General features: G+C 38.2%; 1 protein-coding gene across 2 annotated transcripts in view; it reads right to left on the reverse strand.

The window, feature by feature from the left end:
• LACTB2 (lactamase beta 2) overlaps window positions 1-22839 on the reverse strand; it is a 57545-nt gene that overhangs the window by 33966 nt on the left and 740 nt on the right. Inside the window, exon 2 of one of the 2 annotated variants that reach the window (XM_077166974.1) lies at window positions 10649-10809. In XM_077166974.1, coding sequence (XP_077023089.1) covers window positions 10649-10809 — 161 coding nt within the window. Of the gene's footprint in view, window positions 1-10648; window positions 10813-22839 lie in introns of both variants that reach the window. The other variant, XM_077166973.1, reaches the window with a different exon arrangement.

Consider the following 22839-nt stretch of genomic DNA (forward strand, 5'->3'; position numbering starts at 1 on the left):
TCATGGTCATTTCTGGGAACATTTGCATCTATTCAGTAAAGAAATAAAAAGAAAACAGAAAAAAATTCATATATACCATTCCCCTTACCCTCCCTTTCATTGATCACTAGCATTTCAAACTAAATTTATTTTAACATTTGTTCCCCCTATTATTTATTTTTATTCCATATGTTCTACTCGTCTGTTGACAAGGTAGATAAAAGGAGCATCAGACACAAGGTTTTCAAAATCACACAGTCACACTGTGAAAGCTATATCATTATACAATCATCTTCAAGAAACATGGCTACTGGAACACAGCTCTACATTTTCAGGCAGTTCCCTCCAGCCTCTCCACTACATCTTGAATAACAAGGTGATATCTACTTAATGCGTAAGAATAACCTCCAGGATAACCTCTCAACTCTGGAATCTCTCAGCCATTGACACTTTATTTTGTTTCATTTCACTCTTTCCCCTTTTGGTCGAGAAGGTTTTCTCCATCCCTTGATGCTGAGTCTCAGCTCATTCTAGGGATTTTCTCAATCCCTTGATGCCGAGTCTCAGCTCATTCTAGGATTTCTGTCCCATGTTGCCAGGAAGGTCCATACCCCTGGGAGTCATATCCCATGTAGACAGGGGGACGGTGGTTGCTTGTTGTGTTGGTTGGAGAGGCCACATCTGAGCAACAAAAGAGGTTCTCTTGGGGATGACTCTTAGGTCTAATTTTAAATAAGCTTAACGCATCCTTTGTGGGGTTAAGTTTCATATGAACAACCCCCAAAACTGGGGGCTCAGCCTATAGCTTTGGTTATCCACACTGCTTGTGAGAATATCAAGAACTCAACTTGGGGAACTTGAATTTTCCCCCTTTCTCACTGTGTTAGATTCAGTTGTTGTCAACTTGGCCAGGTGAACATACCTAGTCTTGTTGCTGCAGACACAAGCCAATGGTACGTGAACCTCATCTGTTGCTAATTATATCTGCAGTCAGCTAGGAGTCTGCTGCAATGAGTGACGTTTAACTTAATTGGCTGGTGCTTAAATGAGAGAACGCAATGTAGCACAGCCTAAACAGCTCGGCATTTCTCATCTCAGCACTCGCAGCTCAGCCCAGGCCTTTGGAGACGCAGAAAGAAGTCACCCCAGGGAAAGTTGTTGGAACCCAGGGGCCTGGAGAGAAGACCAGCAGAGACCATCCTGTGCCTTCCACATAAGAAAGAGCCTCAGTGGAAAGTTAGCTGCCTTTCCTCTGAAGAACTAACAAAATAAATCCCCTTTTATTAAAAGCCAATCCGTCTCTGGTGTGTTGCATTCTGGCAGCTAGCAAACTAGAACACTCACCACTCCCCAAAGGGGACTTTGCAAATACTTTTTTATTCACTGTTCAGATCACTCTGGGCAAACCAACAAAATCTCATGTCCTACTCAAGGTTTCATGTACTTATGGTGTTCAATTAAGCTGTCTACATAAGTTTTGCTAGGAAATGCACTAGTCAAAATATAAATTTTGTACCAAATAAACATTTTTTGCTTTAGTCTCACACATAAGTTGAAATTTTAAAATATTAATTACTATCTATTTTCAGCACCCTGCAGTAATGACATTTCTTTGTTCTTCCTCATGCAAAAACATTTTTAAAATTTGTACATTAAGTCACCATCATTATACACTCTAGGAATTCCTAGATTATAACTTCTCAGTCTTTATCATCTATCTTTCTTTCTGGTTTCATTTGTGCCCCCAGGCCTCCTCCATCATTCTCACATTCAGTGTTTTAACATAATTATATTACAGTTAGGTAGTATTGTGCTGTTCATTTCTGAGTTTTTATATTCAGTCCTGTTGCACAACCTGTATCCCTTCAGCTCCAATCACCCAATATCTTACCCTATTTCTATTTCCTGAGGGTCTCTGTTACCAACGAAATTCTCCAAGTTTATTCACTGTTAGTTCATATCAGTGAGACAATACAGTATTTGCCCTTTTGTTTCTGGCTCATCTCACTCAGCATAATGTCCTTAAGGTCCATTCATGTTGTTACATATTTCATAACTTTATTCTGTCTTGCAGTTGCATAATATTCCATCGTACGTATATACCACAGTTTGTTTAGTCACTCGTCTGTTGATGGACATTTTGGCTGTTTCCATCTCTTGGTAATTGTAAATAATGCTGCTATAAACATTGGTGTCCAAATGTCTGTTTGTGTCCTTGCCCTCATGTCCTCTGAGTAGATACCTAGCAATGGTATTGCCGGGTCATATGGCAATTCTATATTTAGCTTTTAGAGGACCCACCAAACTGCCTTCCACAGCGGTTGTACCATTTGACATTTCCACCAACAGTGGATAAAATGTGCCTCTTTCTCCACATCCTCTCCAACACTTATTGTTTTCTGTTTTATTGATAATGGCCATTCTGGTGGGTGTGAGATAATATCTCATTGTGGTTTTGATTTGCATTTCTTTAATAGCCAGGGAAGCTGAGCATCTCCTCATGTGCCTATTGGCCATTTGTATTTCCTCTTCTGAGAGGTGTCTGTTCATGTCTTTTGCCCATTTTGTAATTGGGTTGGCTGTCTTTTTGTTGTTGAGTTGAACAATTTCTTTATAAATTCTGGATACTAGACCTTTATCTGATATGTTGTTTCCAAATATTGTCTCCCATTGTGTACGCTGTCTTTTTACTTTCTTGACGAAATTCTTTGATGAGCAAAAGTGCTTAACTTTGAGGAGTTCTCATTTCTTTCTTTCTTTCTTCAATGCTCTTGCTTTGGGTGTAAGGTCTAGAAAACCGCCTCCAAGTACAAGATTTATCAGCTATTTCCCTACATTTTCTTCTAACAGTTTTATGGTCTTAGATCTAATGTTTAGGCCTTTAGTCCATTTTCAGTTAACTTTTGTATAAGGTGTGAGATATGGGTCCTCTTTCATTCTTTTGCATATGGATATCCAGTTCTATAGGCACCATTTATTGAAGCAACTCTTCTGTCCCAGGTGAGCTGGCTTCACTGCCTTATCAAAGATCAAATGTCCGTAGATGAGAGGGTCTATATCTGAACACTCTATTCAATTTCATTGGTCAGTATACCTATCTTTATGGCAGTACCATGGTGTTTTGACCACTGTAGCTTCATAATACGCCTTAAAGTCAGGTAGCATGAGACCTCCAACTTCATCTTTTTTCTTCAGGATACTTTTAACTATTCGGGGTACCCTGACCTCCCAGATAAATTTGATGATTAGCTTTTCTATTTCTGAAAAGTAAGTTTTTGGGATTTTAATTGGTATTGCATTGAATCTGTAACTCAATTTAGGTAGAGCTGACATCTTAACTATATTTAGTCTTCCAATCCATGAACACGGTGTGCCCTTCCATCTATTTAGGTCTTCTGTGATTTCTTTTAACAATTTCTTGTAGTTTTCTTTGTATAGGTCTTTTGTCTCTTTATTAAATTTATTCCTAAATGTTTTATTCTTTTGGTTGCAACTGTAAATGGAATTCTTTTCTTGATTCCCCCTCAGATTGTTCATTACTAGCATATAGAAACACTACAGACTTTTGAGTGTTGATCTTGTAACCTGCCACTTTGCTGTACTCATTTATTAGCTCTAGTAGTTTTGCTGTGGATTTTTCAGAGTTTTTGACATATAGTATCATACCATCTGCAAACAGTGATAGTTTTACTTCCTCCTTTCCAATTTTGATGCCTTGTATTTCTTTTTCTTGTCTAATTGCTCTGGCTAGAACTTCCAACACAATGTTGAATAGCAGTGGTGATAGTGGACATCCTTGTCTTGTTCCTGATCTTAGGGGAATGTTTTCAGTTCTTCCCCACTGAGGATGATGTTGGCTGTGGCTTTTTCATATATTCCCTTTATCATGTTGAGGAAGTTCCCTTCTACTCCTACCCTTTGAAGTGTTTTCAACAGGAAAGGATATTGAATTTTGTCAAATGCCTTTTCTGCATCAATCGAGATGATCATGTGGTTTTTCTGTTTTGATTTGTCGATATGGTAGATTACACTAATTGATTTTCTTATGTTAAACCATCCTTGTATACCTGGGATGAATCTTACTTGGTCATGATGTATAATTCTTTTAATGTGCTGCTGGATTCAATTTGATAGAATTCTGTTGAGGATTTTTGCACCTATATTCATTAGAGAGATTGGTCTGTAGTTTTCTTTTTTTGTAATATCTTTGTCTGGCTTTGGTATGAGGGTGATGTTGGCTTCATAGAATGTGTTCGGTAGCTTTCCCTCCTCCTCAATTTTTTTGAATAGTTTGAGCAGGATTGGTACTAATTCTTTCTGGAATGTTTGGTAGAATTCACATGTGAAGCCATCTGGTCCTGGACCTTTCTTTTTGGGGAGCTTCTTAATGACTGATTCAATTTCTTTACTTGTGATTGGTTTGTGGAGGTCATCTATTTCTTCTTGAGTCAAAATTGGTTGTTCATGCCTTTCTAGAAAGTTGTCCATTTCATCTACATTGTTGTATTTTTTAGCATAAAGTTGTTCACAGTATCCACTCATTAGTTCCTTTATTTCTGTGGGGTCAGTGGTTATGTCTCCTCTTCCATTTCTGATCTTATTTATTTGCATCCTCTCTCTTCTTCTTTTTGTCAGTCTTGCTAAGGGCCCATCAATCTTATTGATTTTCTCATAGAACCAGCTTCTGGTTTTGTCGATTTTCTCAAGTGTTTTTATTTATTTCTGCTCTAACCTTCATTATTTCTTACCTTTGCTTGCTTTGGGGTTAGTTTGCTGTTCTTTCTTTACTTCTTCCAAGTGGACAGTTAATTCCTCGATTATTGCCCTTTCTTCTTTTTTGATATAGGCATTTAGGGCAATAAATTTCCCTCTAAGCACTGCCTTTGCAGCATCCCATAAGTTTTGATATGTTGTGTTTTCATTTTCATTTGCCTTATTGACTGTTTTCTCTTGTAATTTCTTCCTTGACCCAGTGGTTGTTTAAGTGTGTGTTGTTGAGCCTCCACATATTTGTGAATTTTCTGGCACTCTGCGTATTATTGATTTCCAACTTCATTCCTTTATGATCTGAGAAAGTGTTTTGTATGATTTCAATCTTTTTAAATTTATTGAGACTTGCTTTGTGACCCAGCATATGGTATATCCTTGAGAATGGTCCATGAGCACTTGAGAAAAAGGTGTATCCTGCTGTTATGGGGTGTAATGTTCTATAAATGTCTGTTAAGTGTAGCTCATTTATTGTATTATTCAAATTTTATGTTCTTTATTGATCCTCTGTCTAGATGTTCTGTCCATTGATGAGAGTGGGGAATTGAAGTCTCCAACTATTATGGTAGATATGTCTATTTTTCTTTTCAGTGTTTGCTGCATGTATTTTGGAGCATTCTGGCTCAGTGCATAAATATTTATGATTGTTATGTCTTCTTGTTGAATTGTTCCTTTTATTAATACATAGTGTCCTTCTTTGTCTCTTTTGACTGTTTTATATTTTAGTCTAAGTTGTTGGATATTAGCATAGCTACTCCTGCTCTTCTCTGATTGTTATTTGCATGAAATATCTTTTCCTAACCTTTCCCTTTCAAGCTATGTTCATCCTTGGGTCTAAGATGTGTTTCCTATAGACAGCATACAGATGGGTCCTGTTTTTAATCCATTTTGCCAGTCTATGTCTTTTGATTGGGAGTTTAATCCATTAACATTTAGAGTTATTACTGTACAGGCAGTACTTTCTTCTACCATTCTACCTTTTGGATTTTATATGTCATATCTAATTTTTCTTCATTTTACCTTTTCTGGTAGTCTTCATTTCTACACTCTTCTCCACACCTCTCTCTCCTGTCTTTTTATAGCTGCCTCTAGTGCTCCCTTTAGTATTTCTTGCAGAGCTGGTCTCTTGGTCACAAATTCTCTGAATGGTTTTTTTGTCTGAAAATGTATTAATTTCTCCCTCATTTTTGAAGAAGAGCCTCATTTTTTTTTTATTTATTTTTATTTTTTTACATGGACAGGCACCAGGAATCGAACCCGGGTCCTCGGGCTTGGCAGGCAAGCATTCTTACCTGCTGAGCCACCGTGGCCTGCCTGAGAGCCTCATTTTTGAAGGAGAGTCTTGCTGGATATAGAATTCTTGGTTGGCAGTTTTTCTGTTTTAGTAGTTTAAATATATCATCCCACTGTTTTTTCGCCTCCATGGTTTCTGCTGAGAAATCTACACAGTTTTATTGGGCTTCCCTTGTAGGTGATGGATTGCTTTTCTCTTGTTGCTTTCAAGATTCAATCTTTCTCTTTGACCTCTGACATTCTGATTAGTAAGTGTCTTGGAGTATGTCTATGTGGATCTATTCTCTTTGGCGTACGCTGCACTTCTTGGATCTGCAATTTTAAGTCTTTCATAAGAGCTGGGAAATTTTCAGTGATAATTTCCTCCATTACTTTTTCTCCTTCTCTTTTCCTTCTGGGACACCCACAACATGCATATTCATGCGCTTCATACTGCCATTCAATTCCCTTAGTTCCTGCTCATATTTTTCCATTTTTCCCTATATTTTCTTTTGTTTATTGGGTTTCAGATATTCCTTTCTCCAGTTCACTAATCCTATTTTCTGCCTCTCGAAATCTAACATTGTAGGTTTCTATTGTTTTTTTCATCTCTTCTACTGTGTCTTTCATTCTCATAAGTTCTGTGATTTGTTTTTTCAGACTTTTGATTTCCTCTTTTCATTTCTTGCCTTCTTTATATCCTCCCTCAATTTATTGATTTGATTTTTGATGAGGTTTTCCATGTCTGTTCATACATTCTGAATTAATTGTTTCAACTCCTGTATCTCATTTGAATTGTTGGTTTGTTCCTTTGACTGGGCCATATCTTCAATTTTCCTAGTGTGGTTTGTTATTTTTTGTTGGCATCTAGGAATTTAATTACCTTAATTAGTTTATTCTGGAGATTGTTTTCACTTCTTTTACCTAGGGTTTTCTTGCTGGATGAATTTGTTGCTTGTCTGTGCTTTGACATTCAGTTCAGCTTTTTCTGGACCACTAGCTTAGGTTTTGTTTAACAGAGAAGAATTTTTCAGTTTTTGTGTTCCTCTTTCTTGCCCTGCCTCTATGGTGCCTGTATACCCCCCACCTTTAGGAGGGTCTACTTAGGTATTATAGACCCTACCTGGATTTTCCCAGACCAAACTGACCTCCGGTCAGGAGGAAAGAGTCACCTGCATCAGTTTTCCCTGAGGGTTGAGACCCAGCAGTTTGAAAGACTTTCCTGTGAAGTCTCTGGACTCTGTTTTTCTTATCTTGCCCAGTACGTGGCACTGTTCTGCCTGCAGGTCCCATCAGCATAAGATGATGCGGTACCTTTAACTTTGGCAGACTCTCCCTGCTGGGGGCGTGGTGGAGACAGAGGAGAGGTTGTAGGCTGGTTTTAATGGCTCAAATTACCAAGCCCTGGTGTCTGACTTCCTTGAGGGAGGGATTCCACCTAAGTTGGGCCTCACCCCTCCCCTGGGGAAGGCACAGGCTCCTGATGAGCCCTCAAACAAGCTTGTTTCTGCCTATGCCTGGGGCAGCTGCAGCCTGAGAAGCCCTGCCGCTGTATCCAAAGGCAGTCAAGCCTTTGTAGAAACTCAGCCACAAAAACCTCTGTTTCTTTTTTTTTTCTTTTTCCTGTCAGCCCTGCCTCCTTGGTGCCGGGCCAAAAATCAGCGACCTCTGCTTGACCAGGTTCACTGAGCTGGGGACCTATTTTTAGTTGTCAGAATTTATTAATTAATTCCACAATTGGTGTTTGGTTGTACTCAGCCCCTGCTGCTGCTATTAGTCTCTTTCCTTAACCCTCTGGGGAACACTGTATGTCTATTCCCCAGAGGGGTAAGGAAAGAGACTATACTAGCAGCAGGGGCTGAGCACAACCATGCACTCACAGTACTGGGGGAGGGGCTCGCAGCCGGTCCAGCTGGTCCAGACTGGGGTATGCTGTGTGTCCAGTCACTCGTGTGGCCCCAGGAGCTGTTCTGTACTGTCCCTGGTTATTCAGTAGCTGTTCTGGAAGACGAACTAAATCACGCACCTTGCTAAGCCGCCATCTTGGCCTGATTCCACCTCCATTCTTGATATATAATCAATAACTCACAATATCATCACATAATTGTATATTCATCATCATGGTCATTTCGTAGAACATTTGCATCAATTCAGAAAAAGAAATAAAAAGAAAACAGAAAAAAATTCATACATACCATACCCCTTACCCCTCCATTTCATTGATCACTAGCATTTCAATCTACTAAATTTATTTTAAAATTTTGACCATTCTAATTTTAATTAAAAAAACTGACCCTCATGCTAAAAGAGGAGTCAACCAAGGTGACAAAGGTAGTTAAGGCCCTTCATAAGTTGATGAATGGCTAAACAAATATACCCACACAATGGGATAGCCATAAAAAGAATGAAATACTGCTACATGTTATAATATGGATGAACTCTGAAAATACGTTAAGTGAAAGAAGGTAGACATAAAAGACTAAATATTGTGTCATTTCATTTACATGAAACATCCAGAAAAGGTAAATCTGTAGAAACAGAAAGTAGATAAGTGGTTACCAGGGACTGGAGGGAAGAATGGAATGGGGAGAGACTGATAATGGCTACAGGGTTTACTTGTGGTAGGATAAAAATATTTTGGAATTAGGTAGTGGTGACTATTGCATAGCAATGTAAATGTATTAAATGTCTGTGAATTGCACACTTTTAAAAAATGGTAACTTTTACGTCATATGAATTTTACCACTACATACAATTAGTTAATAAATAGATAAGAGAATGAAAGATGAGTAAAAGTCAGAATGAGTGAGAATGATTTCTTGTAATTCGCAGTCCCTTTGAGTTGTAAGAAAGGAGGTACAGGATAAGAAGGTTGGGCGAGATGGTTTTCTATAATTGGTAGGCTGATGATAACTGGTGCCATAGCTGAGAATACTGCACATCACTGTTCTAGTCTCAAGGGCTATAAAGCAGGTATTTTAAAATATTGGTTGAATGCACATTCTTGATGTCTTTGCTGTGCACTGAACATGCTATGTATGCCCTTAATCCAGCCTCTTTGCTCCTGTAATGTAATTTCCTCCCAAATACCTGTACAGCTTACTTCCTCCCTCTTCCCATTCACCCTTTCTAAAATAGCACTTGCCTTCCCAACTTTCTCTCTTTTTCTACTTTCTCTTCACTTGGCTTTACTTTTCTTCACAGCATCTATCACGAATTGACTGATTATTAATTTACCATCTATCTTCCCTTTTAGAATGATATCTCCATGAGAGCAGGGTCTGTTTGTTTTTGTTCACTGGTATATCTCTTGTGCCAAGAAGAGTACCTGGTATACAGCAGTTACTTGAGAATTTGTTAAATGAATAAACGAATGAGTCTGTATATGTGATGATCAGATGAGGGAATCAGGAGAGAGGTAAAGTGTCAGTACCAAATTGTTTTGAGGATGGAGAATTACCAAAATAATATTTGCCAGATTTTTGGATATCTTAGTAATTGCCTTAAAGTAACAGAAGACCCAAGATCATCTGTTTAAAATGTGGATACCAACGGCACCTACCTCACAGTAACCCACATAAAATATTTCACCACACAGTAAATGCTCAACAGTTGTTAGCTATGATGAAATATTAAGTATTAATTATCACATAGATTGGATTAACACTGACCATCACTGGGAAAAAGGGAAACATAAAAGGTAGAAGAAGATTTGAAACAGCAAACAGAACTTCTTCCTTCTTTCTTTGTTAAAATTAGGACAGTATTCAACAGCCATATTAATTTTCTAAAATACCAATTAAATATAAGGTATTCAATAAAAGATTTACTAGCTTTCTTAACTCTATAACTGTGCTGGTTTGAAAGGATGTATGTCCCCTAGAAAAGCCATGTTTTAATCCTAATCCCATTTTGTAAAGGCAGCCGTTTCTTCTAATCCCTATTCAGTATTGTATCTTTGAAACTGTAATCAGATCATCTCCCTGGAGATGTGATTTAATCAAGAGTGGTTGTTAAACTGGATTAGGTGACGACATGTCTCCACCCATTAGGGTGGCTCTTGATAAGTTTCTGGAGTCCTATAAAAGAGAAAACATTTTGGAGAATGAAGGAGATTCAGAGAGAGCAGAGAATGATGCAGCACCATGAAGCAGAGAGTCCATCAGCCAGCGCTTTTGAGATGAAGAAGGGAAATGCCTCCCAGGGAGCTTCATGAAACAGGAAGCCAGGAGAAGAAGCAAGCAGATGACACCATGTTCGCCATGTGCCCTTCCAGATGAGAGAGGAACCCTGACCATGTTTATCATGTGCCTTTCCAGATGAGAGAGAAACTCTGTGTTCGCCATGTGCCCTTCCAACCTGAGAGAGAAACTGTGAACTTCATCAGCCTTCTTGAACCAAGGTATCTTTCCCTGCATGCCTTTGATTGGACATTTCTATAGACTTGCTGTAATTGGGACATTTTCTCGGCCTTAGAGCTGTAAACTAGTAACTTACTAAATTCCCCTTTTTAAAAGCCATTTTGTTTCTGGTATATTGCATTCTGGCAGCTAGCAAACTAGAACAATAACTAAAATAAACTGCTTCCCAAAAGGTGCTTTCCTCAATGAACTTAATGTTTTCTGCTTACCATTATCGATGCTTTTACAAATATCTCCTATGCCTCCGCTGTGATCCCTGTGCCAATGAGTCACTATGATTTCCTGGATTGTTGTGTTAAATTCAGTCAGAGCTTGCTTTAAACAGCTGATATACTCTGGAATTGCTGGCTCCCCAGTGTCAATGAGGATCCTCCTGAAAATTAAATGAAAGATACTCACACAACAGAAACACTGAATTAATACTGTCATATTACTCATACAGATAATTGTATTTTAACTTATGTATTCCTCGTAACAACCCTTTAAAGTAGTTTGTCCATTACTGGATCATGAACTTAAGTAACTTGCTCAAGGTTACTCCACAAATAAATGGCAGAACCAGCATTCACACCCAGGAAATCTGGCTTCAGAAATAAATGTTTTTATCTTTCACAGTGTCCTCAAATGTTTCATAGATATGAAAGAATTCAAATCAAAAGTATCCCTAAAGAAGTCTAGTTTTTTTTTTTACTTTTATTTTAATTAATTTATTTTTTTATTAATTAAAGAAAAAAAAGAAATTGACCCAACATTTAGAAATCATTCCATTCTACATATGCAATCAGTAATTCTTAATATCATCACATAGATGCATGATCATCATTTCTAAGTACATTTGCATCGATTTAGAAGAAGAACTAGCAAAACAACCGAAAAAGATATAGAATGTTAATATAGCAAAAAAAAATAAAAATAATAATAGTACAAAAAAAGAAAAAAAAAGGAAAAAAAAAGACAAACAAACAAACAGACAGACAAAAAAAAACCCTATAGCTCAGATGCAGCTTCATTCAGTGTTTTAACATGATTACTTTACAATTAGGTATTATTGTGCTGTCCATTTTTGAGTTTTTGCATCTAGTCCTGTTGCACAGTCTGTATCCCTTCAGCTCCAATCACCCATTATCTTACCCTGTTTCTAACTCCTGCTGGACTTTTGTTACCAATGACATATTCCAAGTTTATTCTCGAATGTCGGTTCACATCAGTGGGACCATACAGTATTTGTCCTTTAGTTTTTGGCTAGACTCATTCAAAATGATGTTCTCTAGGTCCATCCATGTTATTACATGCTTCATAAGTTTATTCTGTCTTAAAGCTGCATAATATTCCATCGTATGTATATACCACAGTTCGTTTAGCCACTCGTCTGTTGATGGACATTTTGGCTGTTTCCATCTCTTTGCTATTGTAAATAACGCCGCTATAAACATTGGTGTGCAAATGTCCGTTTGTGTCTTTGCCCTTAAGTCCTTTGAGTAGATACCCAGCAATGGTATTGCTGGGTTGTATGGCAATTCTATATTCAGCTTTTTGAGGAACCGCCAAACTGCCTTCCACAGTGGTTGCACCCTTTGACATTCCCACCAACAGTGGATAAGTGTGCCTCTTTCTCTGCATCCTCTCCAGCACTTGTCATTTTCTGTTTTGTTGATAATGGCCATTCTGGTGGGTGTGAGATATCATTGTGGTTTTGATTTGCATTTCTCTAATGGCCAGGGACACTGAGCATCTCTTCATGTGCCTTTTGGCCATTTGTATTTCCTCTTCTGATAGGTGTCTGTTCAAGTCTTTTTCCCATTTTGTAATTGGGTTGGCTGTCTTTTTGTTGTTGAGTTGGACAATCTCTTTATAAATTCTGGATACTAGACCTTTATCTGATATGTTGTTTCCAAATATTGTCTCCCATTGTGTAGGCTGTCTTTCTACTTTCTTGATGAAGTTCTTTGATGCACAAGTGTTTAATTTTGAGGAGCTCCCATTTATTTATTTCCTTCTTCAGTGCTCTTGCTTTAGGTTTAAGGTCCATAAAACCGCCTCCAATTGTAAGTTTCATAAGATATCTCCCTACATTTTCCTCTAACTGTTTTATGGTCTTAGACCTAATGTTTCGATCTTTGATCCATTTTGAGTTAACTTTTGTATAGGGTGTGAGATACGGGTCTTCTTTCATTCTTTTGCATATGGATATCCAGTTCTCTAGGCACCATTTATTGAAGAGACTGTTCTGTCCCAGGTGAGTTGGCTTGACTGCCTTATCAAAGATCAAATGTCCACAGATGAGGGGATCTATATTTGAGCACTCTATTCGATTCCATTGGTCGATATATCTATCTTTATGCCAATACCATGCTGTTTTGACCACTGTGGTTTCATAATATGCCTTAAAGTCAGGCAGCGCGAGACCTCCAGTTTCGTTTTTTTTCCTCAAGATGTTTTTAGCAATTCGGGGCACCCTGCCCTTCCAGGTAAATTTGCTTATTGGTTTTTCTATTTCTGAAAAATAAGTTGCTGGGATTTTGATTGGTATTGCATTGAATCTGTAGATCAATTTAGGTAGGATTGACATCTTAACTATATTTAGTCTTCCAATCCATGAACACGGTATGCCCTTCCATCTATTTAGGTCTTCTGTGATTTCTTTTAGCAGTTTTTTGTAGTTTTCTTTATATAGGTTTTTTGTCTCTTAAGTTAAATTTATTCCTAGGTATTTTATTCTTTTAGTTGCAATTGTAAATGGGATTCGTTTCTTGATTTCCCCCTCAGCTTGTTCATTACTAGTGTATAGAAATGCTACAGATTTTTGAATGTTGATCTTGTAACCTGCTACTTGGTTGTACTCATTTATTAGCTCTAGTAGTTTTGTTGTGGATTTTTCCGGGTTTTCGACGTATAGTATCATATCGTCTGCAAACAGTGATAGTTTTACTTCTTCCTTTCCAATTTTGATGCCTTGTATTTCTTTTTCTTGTCTAATTGCTCTGGCAGGAACCTCCAACACGATGTTGAATAATAGCGGTGATAATGGACATCCTTGTCTTGCTCCTGATCTTAGGGGGAAAGTTTTCAATTTTTCCCCATTGAGGATGATATTAGCTGTGGGTTTTCATATATTCCCTCTATCATTTTAAGGAAGTTCCCTTGTATTCCTATCTTTTGAAGTGTTTTCAACAGGAAAGGATGTTGAATCTTGTCAAATGCCTTCTCTGCATCAACTGAGATGATCATGTGATTTTTCTGCTTTGATTTGTTGACATGGTGTATTACATTAATTGATTTTCTTATGTTGAACCATCCTTGCATACCTGGGATGAATCCTACTTGGTCATGATGTATAATTCTTTTAATGTGTTGTTGGACACGATTTGCTACAATTTTATTGAGGATTTTTGCATCTATGTTCATTAGAGAAATTGGTCTGTAGTTTTCTTTTTTTGTAATATCTTTGCCTGGTTTTGGTATGAGGGTGATGTTGGCTTCATAGAATGAATTAGGTAGTTCTCCCTCTGCTTCGATTTTTTTGAAGAGTTTGAGGAGAGTTGGTACTAATTCCTTCTGGAATGTTTGATACAATTCACGTGTGAAGCCGTCTGGTCCTGGACTTTTCTTTTTAGGAAGCTTTTGAATGACTAATTCAATTTCTTTACTTGGGATTGGTTTGTTGAGGTCATCTATTTCGTCTTGAGTCAAAGTTGGTTGTTCATGTCTTTCCAGGAACCTGTCCATTTCATCTAAATTGTTGTATTTATTAGCGTAAAGTTGTTCATAGTATTCTGTTATTACCTCCTTTACTTCTGTGAGGTCAGTAGTTATGTCTCCTCTTCCATTTCTGATCTTATTTATTTGCATCCTCTCTCTTCTTCTTTTTGTCAATCTTGATAAGGGCCCATCAATCTTATTGATTTTCTCATAGAACCAACTTCTGGTCTTACTGATTTTCTCTATTGTTTTCATGTTTTCAATTTCATTTATTTCTGCTCTAATCTTTGTTATATCTTTCCTTTTGCTTGCTTTGGGATTCATTTGCTGTTCTTTCTCCAGTTCTTCCAAGTGGACAGTTAATTCCTGCATATTTGCCATTTCTTCTTTTCTGATATAGGCATTTAGGGCAATAAATTTCCCTCTTAGCACTGTCTTTGCTGCGTCCCATAAGTTTTGATATGTTGTGTCTTCATTTTCATTCACCTCGAGGTATTTACTAATTTCTCTTGCAATTTCTTCTTTGACCCACTCGTTGTTTAAGAGTGTGTTGTTGAGCCTCCACGTATTTGTGAATTTTCTGGCACTCCGCCTACTATTGATTTCCAACTTCATTCCTTTATGATCTGAGAAAGTGTTGTGTATGATTTCAATCTTTTTAAATTTGTTAAGACTTGCTTTGTGACCCAGCATATGGTCTATCTTTGAGAATGATCCATGAGCACTTGAGAAAAAGGTGTATCCTGCTGTTGTGGGATGTAATGTCCTATAAATGTCTGTTAAGTCTAGCTCATTTATAGTAATATTCAGATTCTCTATTTCTTTATTGATCCTCTGTCTAGATGTTCTGTCCATTGATGAGAGTGGGGAATTGAAGTCTCCAACTATTATGGTATATGGGTCTATTTCCCTTTTCAGTGTTTGCAGTGTATTCCTCACGTATTTTGGGGCATTCTGGTTCGGTGCGTAAATATTTATGATTGTTATGTCTTCTTGCTTAATTGTTCCTTTTAATAGTATATAGTGTCCTTCTTTGTCTCTTTTAACTGTTTTACATTTGAAGTCTAATTTGTTGGATATTAGTATAGCTACTCCTGCTCTTTTCTGGTTGTTATTTGCATGAAATATCTTTTCCCAACCTTTCACTTTCAACCTATGTTTATCTTTGGGTCTAAGATGTGTTTCCTGTAGACAGCATATAGAAGGATCCTGTTTTTTAATCCATTCTGCCAGTCTATGTCTTTTGATTGGGGAATTCAATCCATTAAGATTTAGTGTTATTACTGTTTGGATAATATTTTCCTCTACCATTTTGCCTTTTGTATTATATATATCATATCTGATTTTCCTTCTTTCTACACTCTTCTCCATACCTCTCTCTTCTGTCTTTTTGCATCTGACTCTAGTGCTCCCTTTAGTATTTCTTGCAGAGCTGGTCTCTTGGTCACAAATTCTCTCAGTGACTTTTTGTCTGAGAATGTTTTAATTTCTCCCTCATTTTTGAAGGACAATTTTGCTGGATATAGGAGTCTTGGTAGGCAGTTTTTCTCTTTTAGTAATTTAAATATATCATCCCACTGTCTTCTAGCTTCCATGGTTTCTGCTGAGAAATCTACACATAGTCTTATTGGGTTTCCCTTGTATGTGATGGGTTGTTTTTCTCTTGCTGCTTTCAAGATCCTCTCTTTCTCTTTGACCTCTGACACTCTAACTAGTAAGTGTATTGGAGAACGCCTATTTGGGTCTATTCTCTTTGGGGTGCACTGCACTTCTTGGATCTGTAATTTTAGGTCTTTCATAAGAGTTGGGAAATTTTCAGTGATAATTTCTTCCATTAGTTTTTCTCCTCCTTTTCCCTTCTCTTCTCCTTCTGGGACACCCACAACACGTATATTTGTGTGGTTCAAATTGTCCTTCACTTCCCTGATCCCCTGTTCAAATTTTTCCATTCTTTTCCCTATAGTTTCTGTTTCTTTTTGGAATTCAGATGTTCCATCCTCCAAATCACTAATTCTATCTTCTGTCTCTTTAAATCTATCATTGTATGTATCCATTGTTTTTTCTATCTTTTCTACTTTATCCTTCACTTCCATAAGTTCTGTGATTTGTTTTTTCAGTTTTTCTATTTCTTCTTTTTGTTCAGCCCATGTCTTCTTCATGTCCTCCCTCAATTTATCGATTTCATTTTTGAAAAGGTTTTCCATTTCTGTTCATATATTCAGCATTAGTTGTCTCAGCTCCTGTATCTCATTTGAGCTACTGGTTTGTTCTTTTGACTGGGCCATATTTTCAATTTTCTGAGCGTGATCTGTTATCTTCTGCTGGCGTCTGGGCATTTAGTCAGATTTCCCTGGGTGTTGGACCCAACAGGTTGAAAGATTTTTCTGTGAAATCTCTGGGTTCTGTTTTTCTTATCCTGCCCAGTAGGTGGCGCTTGTGGCACACGTTTGTCTGCGGGTCCCACCAGTAAAAGGTGCTGTGGGTCCTTTAACTTTGGAAAACTCTCGCCCTGGGGGAGGTTCGTCAGCCGAAGCGGCTTGGAAGAGTGCCAGCTGGCCCGGGGATCCGAACGCGGGGAGGGTCGCCGGCTGCCGCAGCCCGGGAGAGCGCCCGTCCGAATCTCCTGGTCGGCCCGGGGCACTAAGCGTGGCGGGAGGGTGCCAGCTGCTGCGGCCCGGGAGAGTGCACCGTTCCCAGCCAGACCGGGAAGTCACGTGTTTGGAAGGGACCCCGGTCACTGTTCTCCGTGGCCTTGGGATCTCCGATCCAATTCTCCCAGTTGGTCCGGGGGGCCACGCGTGGGGGGGGGGGCGCCAGCTGACGCGGCTTGAGGGGACCGCCTGTCCAATTGTCCCAGCTGGCCCGGGAAGGAGGAAGGGAGGGACTCCGGCCGCTTGCCGCCCCAGCCTGGGGAAGCCTGCGCCCCTCGGCGATCTCACCGGAGCGGGTTCTCCCAGCCAGTCAGCCATTCCAGGATGGGGTACGCTGTCTTTTTGATCTCTGTCGTGGCTCCGGGAGCTGTTCTGTATCGTTTCTACTCCCCTAGTAGCTGTTCTGGAGGAGGAACTAAGATCCGCGCGTCTTACTAAGCCGCCATCTTCTCCAGAAGTCTCCAAGAAGTCTAGTTTTTTTGTGCTAGATTCATAATTTATCAGGCTCCCTTCCATATGAAAATCATGGTTGTAGGGAAGCATGGGAGAAATGTTTGAGCTGCATTATTTCTTCACCCAGACAACCCTATTTATTTTCATGTTTTTGGTACTGTACCTTCCTTACACTTTGTTTACCATTCTTCATTATTTTACAAGATGGCCTTTCTCTATGAAGTTCTCTTTGATCAAAAAAAATCAGGAAGATGTTTTCCTCCTGAAGAACCAATTTGCCAAAGTCTTAATTTGTGTTCTTTCACAGCAGCACCTTTGTATTTCAGGACAGCTGAGATATTAGTCTTGATATAAAGTCTGAGACACTTATTCATTCATTCTTCCATCAATAACTGTTCACAGATTACCTACAATGTGCCACACCCTTATTTCTTACAGTAAGGAAGACAAAAATTCCAGCTAATATTCTCATGGTGGCTAAGAAGGGGAAGCTGCGTATGACGCACCCCCCCCCACTCCCAAAATATCAAATAATAAAAGTAAGGGACAACAGAAAGCATTCTGCAGAGCATTAAAATAGGACAAACAGGTAGCAAGAAACTGCATGGTTAGTTTATACTGGGTGATTTCCCTAACCCTATTTCCTGAGACAGGCAGCCAATAAAAACAAACAATGCGAAAAGTGGAGCAAAACACTGACCTTTACATCCTAAGTCCAGTATAGTAGTTGATCTATTTCAGAAGTAAAAGGGAGAGAGGAGTGGATAAAATCAGGTCTGACACATTGTGAATTAACTATTAATTTTGTTATAGTATCTAGAAGAGTCCTGGTACACAATAGGTACTCAGTAAATATTTGCTGAATGAATTTAGTTCAAATTTAATATGAGAACTGTTATATATAAGATAACATCCTGTATGTTTTATAAGATGCAGAGTTGAGCAAGCATGGCATTTATGGATTCATCTCCATATCTATAATATATGTGCTATACTTAGCACTGTGCATTTAGTCACTCACTAAGTTAAAAATATACAAAATTATAACACTATGATATTCTCACTGTCTTAGATTTTTGGCTGCCATCATGCATTTGGGCTTTTTTGGTGTTTAATTGCAAATTCCTGCTGCTCTTTAATTAGTGTTACTCAGGTTATTTTGGGAGGCCTTTTGGCCCTTGAAAAGAATCCTTTCATATTTCAACCTAAGATTTTGCAATTTCTTTTCAAATAACCAAAGAACCTTTTTTTTTTTAAACTTTTAAAATTGTATAGTATAACATATACACAAAGCAAAGAAATAAAAAGCAATAGCTTTCAAAGCACTTTCAAAAAGTGGTTACAGGACAGATCCCAGAGTTTGTCATAGGCTACCAAATGATCCTCTCATATTTTTCCTTCTAGCTGCTCCAGAATATAGGAGGCTAGAGGGCTCAAATACTTTTTTATCATCACAACTGACTTTTTTCCTTCTTTTTTTTGTGAAAAATAACATGTATACAAAAAAACCATAAATTTCAAAGCACAGCATCACAAGGAATCTTTTTTAATACTTGCCTCCCCCTCCTCCCAAGAAACTGTTTTGAAATGCAGTGTAATATAAAATTGAATTTAAATAAATGTGATTATTTTAATTTAAAGACAAATCATATCAAAAGTCATAACTGGAAAATTAACAGGGTCAATATACAGATTTGATAAAATCTAGTAGCAAAGAAAGCAGGTCTTGTAGAATGCCTGTGCTGCCAGCTTGGCGATGAGTGTCAGTGATGTAGGCCTTGGTACCAGAAACACAGTTCATGGACTTCCCAAAAGTTCCTCCAAAGGCTGTGCCTTGGTCCAGCAAAACTGGGTTTGGCAAAGTAAGGACTTTTATCGTGAAAAACACAGGACTTTAACAAATCCTGTAATAAACACAATCTTTTCAGGACAGAGATGGGATGTCTTGATGCTATAAAACCTAAAAAAAGAAGTTTGTACGAAGTATTGAGGGGAAACAAAAGTCACATGGTAATAGCTTGTATTTATGTAACAATTTAAACCAATATTTAGAGCTTACATATTTATTATGCCTTTTGGGCCTCAGAGCATCTCTAAGGAGATATGATTATTTTATTACTTAACATTACTTTATTTTACTGAAGAGGAAACTAATCTTCTGAAAAGCTCCAGGTCACACAGGGCAGTGCTGGGAAGCCCGGAGATATTCAGAAACAAGGTCAGTGACTTTTTCATTCAAGACACACACACTGCTTCTGGTGGAGGAAGACTGATGAGGCAAGCACCTAGAACCATTCTTTATGTGGCACAAATAAAACTTGAGCTGTAAATAAGGACAATATTTTCTCAATTTCCTCCTTAACAAACAGCTCTCTTATCCATACCATCCGTGGTTGGTTACTGCACATGATCAGAAGGTAGGAGGACCACCTCCATGTGAGCTGGAGGGCTTTGTTTTTCATGGCAACAGACAATAGCCCTACCTCAGGAAGTCATTTGCATATTCAAATTATGCTCATAAAGGGGAAAGGGAAGCGTTCAAATAAATCTGTATAGATCTAGCACTTATTTATTCACTAGAGCCAAGTGCCTGGCACACAGCAGACGTGCAGTAATAATTTGCTACATACAAGGAAGAAAAATTTATTCAGCTGATAGGTTAGTGGAATCAACTTCCTCTTTATAGGTACTTTATATCAATATTAAGATAGCTATTACCTGGACCATCTCTACCAGTTTGCTCTGTGACTCTTACACTATCACAAGGTACTTATTGGTAACCAACCATGTGCCTGATGCTGTCTAGATGCTATGAAGAAAGCAGAAGTGATAAAAATAATAGCTAATATTATTGTTTGCCTTCCACATGCTAGATTGTGTTAAGTGCTTTCAATATATTTATATATTTTTAAATGAAATGAATCTTCATTATATTCCAATAAAGTAGCAACTATTACGACCTTCATTGTACAGATAAAGAATCTGAATCTAAGAGAGATAACTGTCTTGTTCAAAGTCAAATCGCTAGGTAAACGGTAGAACTAGAATTTTAACTTAGGTAGAGTCCAGAATCCTACCTCTTTACTCCACCAGACTATGTCTTCCTATTATAGTGCTGTAAACTACCTGTCCTCAAGATACATACAATTTTTTTTTTTTTTTTTTGGTACATGGTCCTGGAATTGGACCCAGGTCTCCTGGGTGGGAGTATTCTACTACTGAACCACCTGTGCAACTGGTACATACAATTTTGACAGAAAGCTTATCCGGTACCTATATACTAGGTATTAGGGTAGGTCTAGTAGAGTTTTAGGGAAATTGTTAGATTTCCATGGGCTGAGCAAAATGAGGCAGGAAGACCAGCCCAAACTGCGGCCCTAGAATCTTAATACTGAAAACTAAGAGGAGAATGCTCATTTGTTCAACAAATATTTACTTTACTACCCCTTATATGTAAAAGGTTCTGTGCTCCGTGCTGGGGATACAGCAATGGACAAGCTTCCACTGGATTTATACTGTGGTAGGGGTAGGGAAGACATTAAGCCTCCACTTAAGTAAAAATTCATTTTATTACAATTAAGACAAGGGCCATGAAGAAGTATAGAGTCATAAGACTGTATATTACATTGGCTTACTGTAGTCCGAGGGATCAGGAAATATTTGAACTGAACTCTAAAAGATGAGGGAAGTTAGCTGGGTAAAGAGGGAAAGGACAAGTGGGAGACAGAGGAAAGAGCGGGAATGAAAATGTTGAGTCAGCAGAGACACAAGTCACCTGAGGCATAAGAAGGCTAGTATAGTTGGAGTGCTGAAAGCAAGGCAGCGAGAGGCTTAAGATGGGGCTGATGAGGCAAGTGGAAGTCAGAACATGTAAGGTCCTCCAATTTTCATTTTTAAAACATTACTCTTAATATATGGGGTGGGTAGAATGCTTTGAAGAGGGGTAAAAAGGATACACAGAAGTTAGTTAGGAGGCTACTACTAAAGACTGGGCAATAGCAGAAGGAATGGCGAGAACTTTGTAATAACTTCTATGTGTGGTAGGAAGAAAATAAATGTCAGGGAGGGTATACCTAGGTGTTCGCCATGTTCAAATGTGTGGATGGACAACTGGAGGAGGCCCAGGTTTAGTGGGAAAGCCCATGAGTTCAGTTTTGGAAACAGAGTTTCCAGTGCTTGCAAGTCATCCAAGTAAAGATTTAAATAAACTGTTGGCTGCCCAAATCTTAAGCTCAACTGTAGATACCTGGAGATTGTGCTGTCAGCAATCAAAGAGGGAATGGGTGAACAGAGTCAAATGACGCTGAAGTTCAAATAAGATAGGAATGGAAAAATGCCACTGGGCTTAGTAATATGGAAACCATCTATGAATTCAGAACTGTTTTCTAAAGTGGAACAGGTGGACACCAATGTCAGAACCTCAGACTTGAAGCCAATTAATATTCATTTCTAGCCACCAGACTTTTTTCCCTTTATATAGGAGAGTGGCATTATCTGCACAGCAATTTATGCTACTCAACTAACTACACAGCTTATAAGGGAAGAAAGGAAGAAGACAGCATGCAGAGAAGTAGAAATAAGTTAAATAGTGTAATTCCATTGGCCATTCTACTCAATGAGCTCATGTTCCACAAGTTTAAAGTGGTAGACCATGAATCTTTTTCCTCAGTGAGTTTCAGGTCCTTTATTTCTTTTAGCACAAGCACTTTATTATGCTGAGTGTGATTCTAGTGTTTAAAGATATAGTAAGTATGTTTCACACAACATAGCCCCTTAACGCAAGCCAACGTCTTCATCTGGTTTTCAAACAGAACCAGCAATCTGTTTCAACATGTGAAGAAAAGCGGGTGGTGTTGAACTTTCTAAGAGAGACAGTATAATGATCTTCAACATGGTGCTCTCCTAAAACATTTACTAGGGTAATATGACTAAGTGCAATTTTCATCTCAGGTGCTGGTTTTAGAATTAGTTTAAGATGACACACTGAAAAGAGAATGTCTGTAGACTTATTAGGGAAAGGGGGCCCAGCCAAGAGAGACTCTGCCCTAGAGCTCGGTATTTTTTTCTGCTTAATTCTCTATCCTCCTAGATTTGGGAGCCATCTTAAAGCTCTTGTACCTTCCTTATCTTGCCTTGATTATATGGACTTAACATTTTGCCTGCCTGACCTGCAGTCCTTGCAATTCCTCCAATTCTGTTGCTTCTAAAATTCTGACTTACAAGAAAAAGACAAATATGGTAGACACTTTAAATGAAAAAATCAATGAACTATATTTAGTAAACTATATATTATTAGTTGTAACAAGTCTTGACTGCACAATCACCTTCTATGCTTAGGAGGAACTATATCATTTTAATTTTATTTAGGGTATCTAGTATGGTAAAGACTAAGTATACAAAAGTTGCTGAATGCCTACAAAGTCTTATTATGCAGAAAAACCCGCACCTCCCCATTTCTGCATAATTCCACTAAAACAGAATTCAGCCGAACAAGAAGAAAAGTATTTTCACAGAAATACAGCTAGGTTACTCTATGCGCAATACATCTTAAAAACGCCACACAATAGTAACAAAAAACACAGTCAGTCAAGGTCAGC

This window comes from Tamandua tetradactyla, chromosome 6 (genome assembly GCF_023851605.1).
Source record: "Tamandua tetradactyla isolate mTamTet1 chromosome 6, mTamTet1.pri, whole genome shotgun sequence".
Classification (NCBI taxonomy): Eukaryota; Metazoa; Chordata; class Mammalia; order Pilosa; family Myrmecophagidae; genus Tamandua; species Tamandua tetradactyla.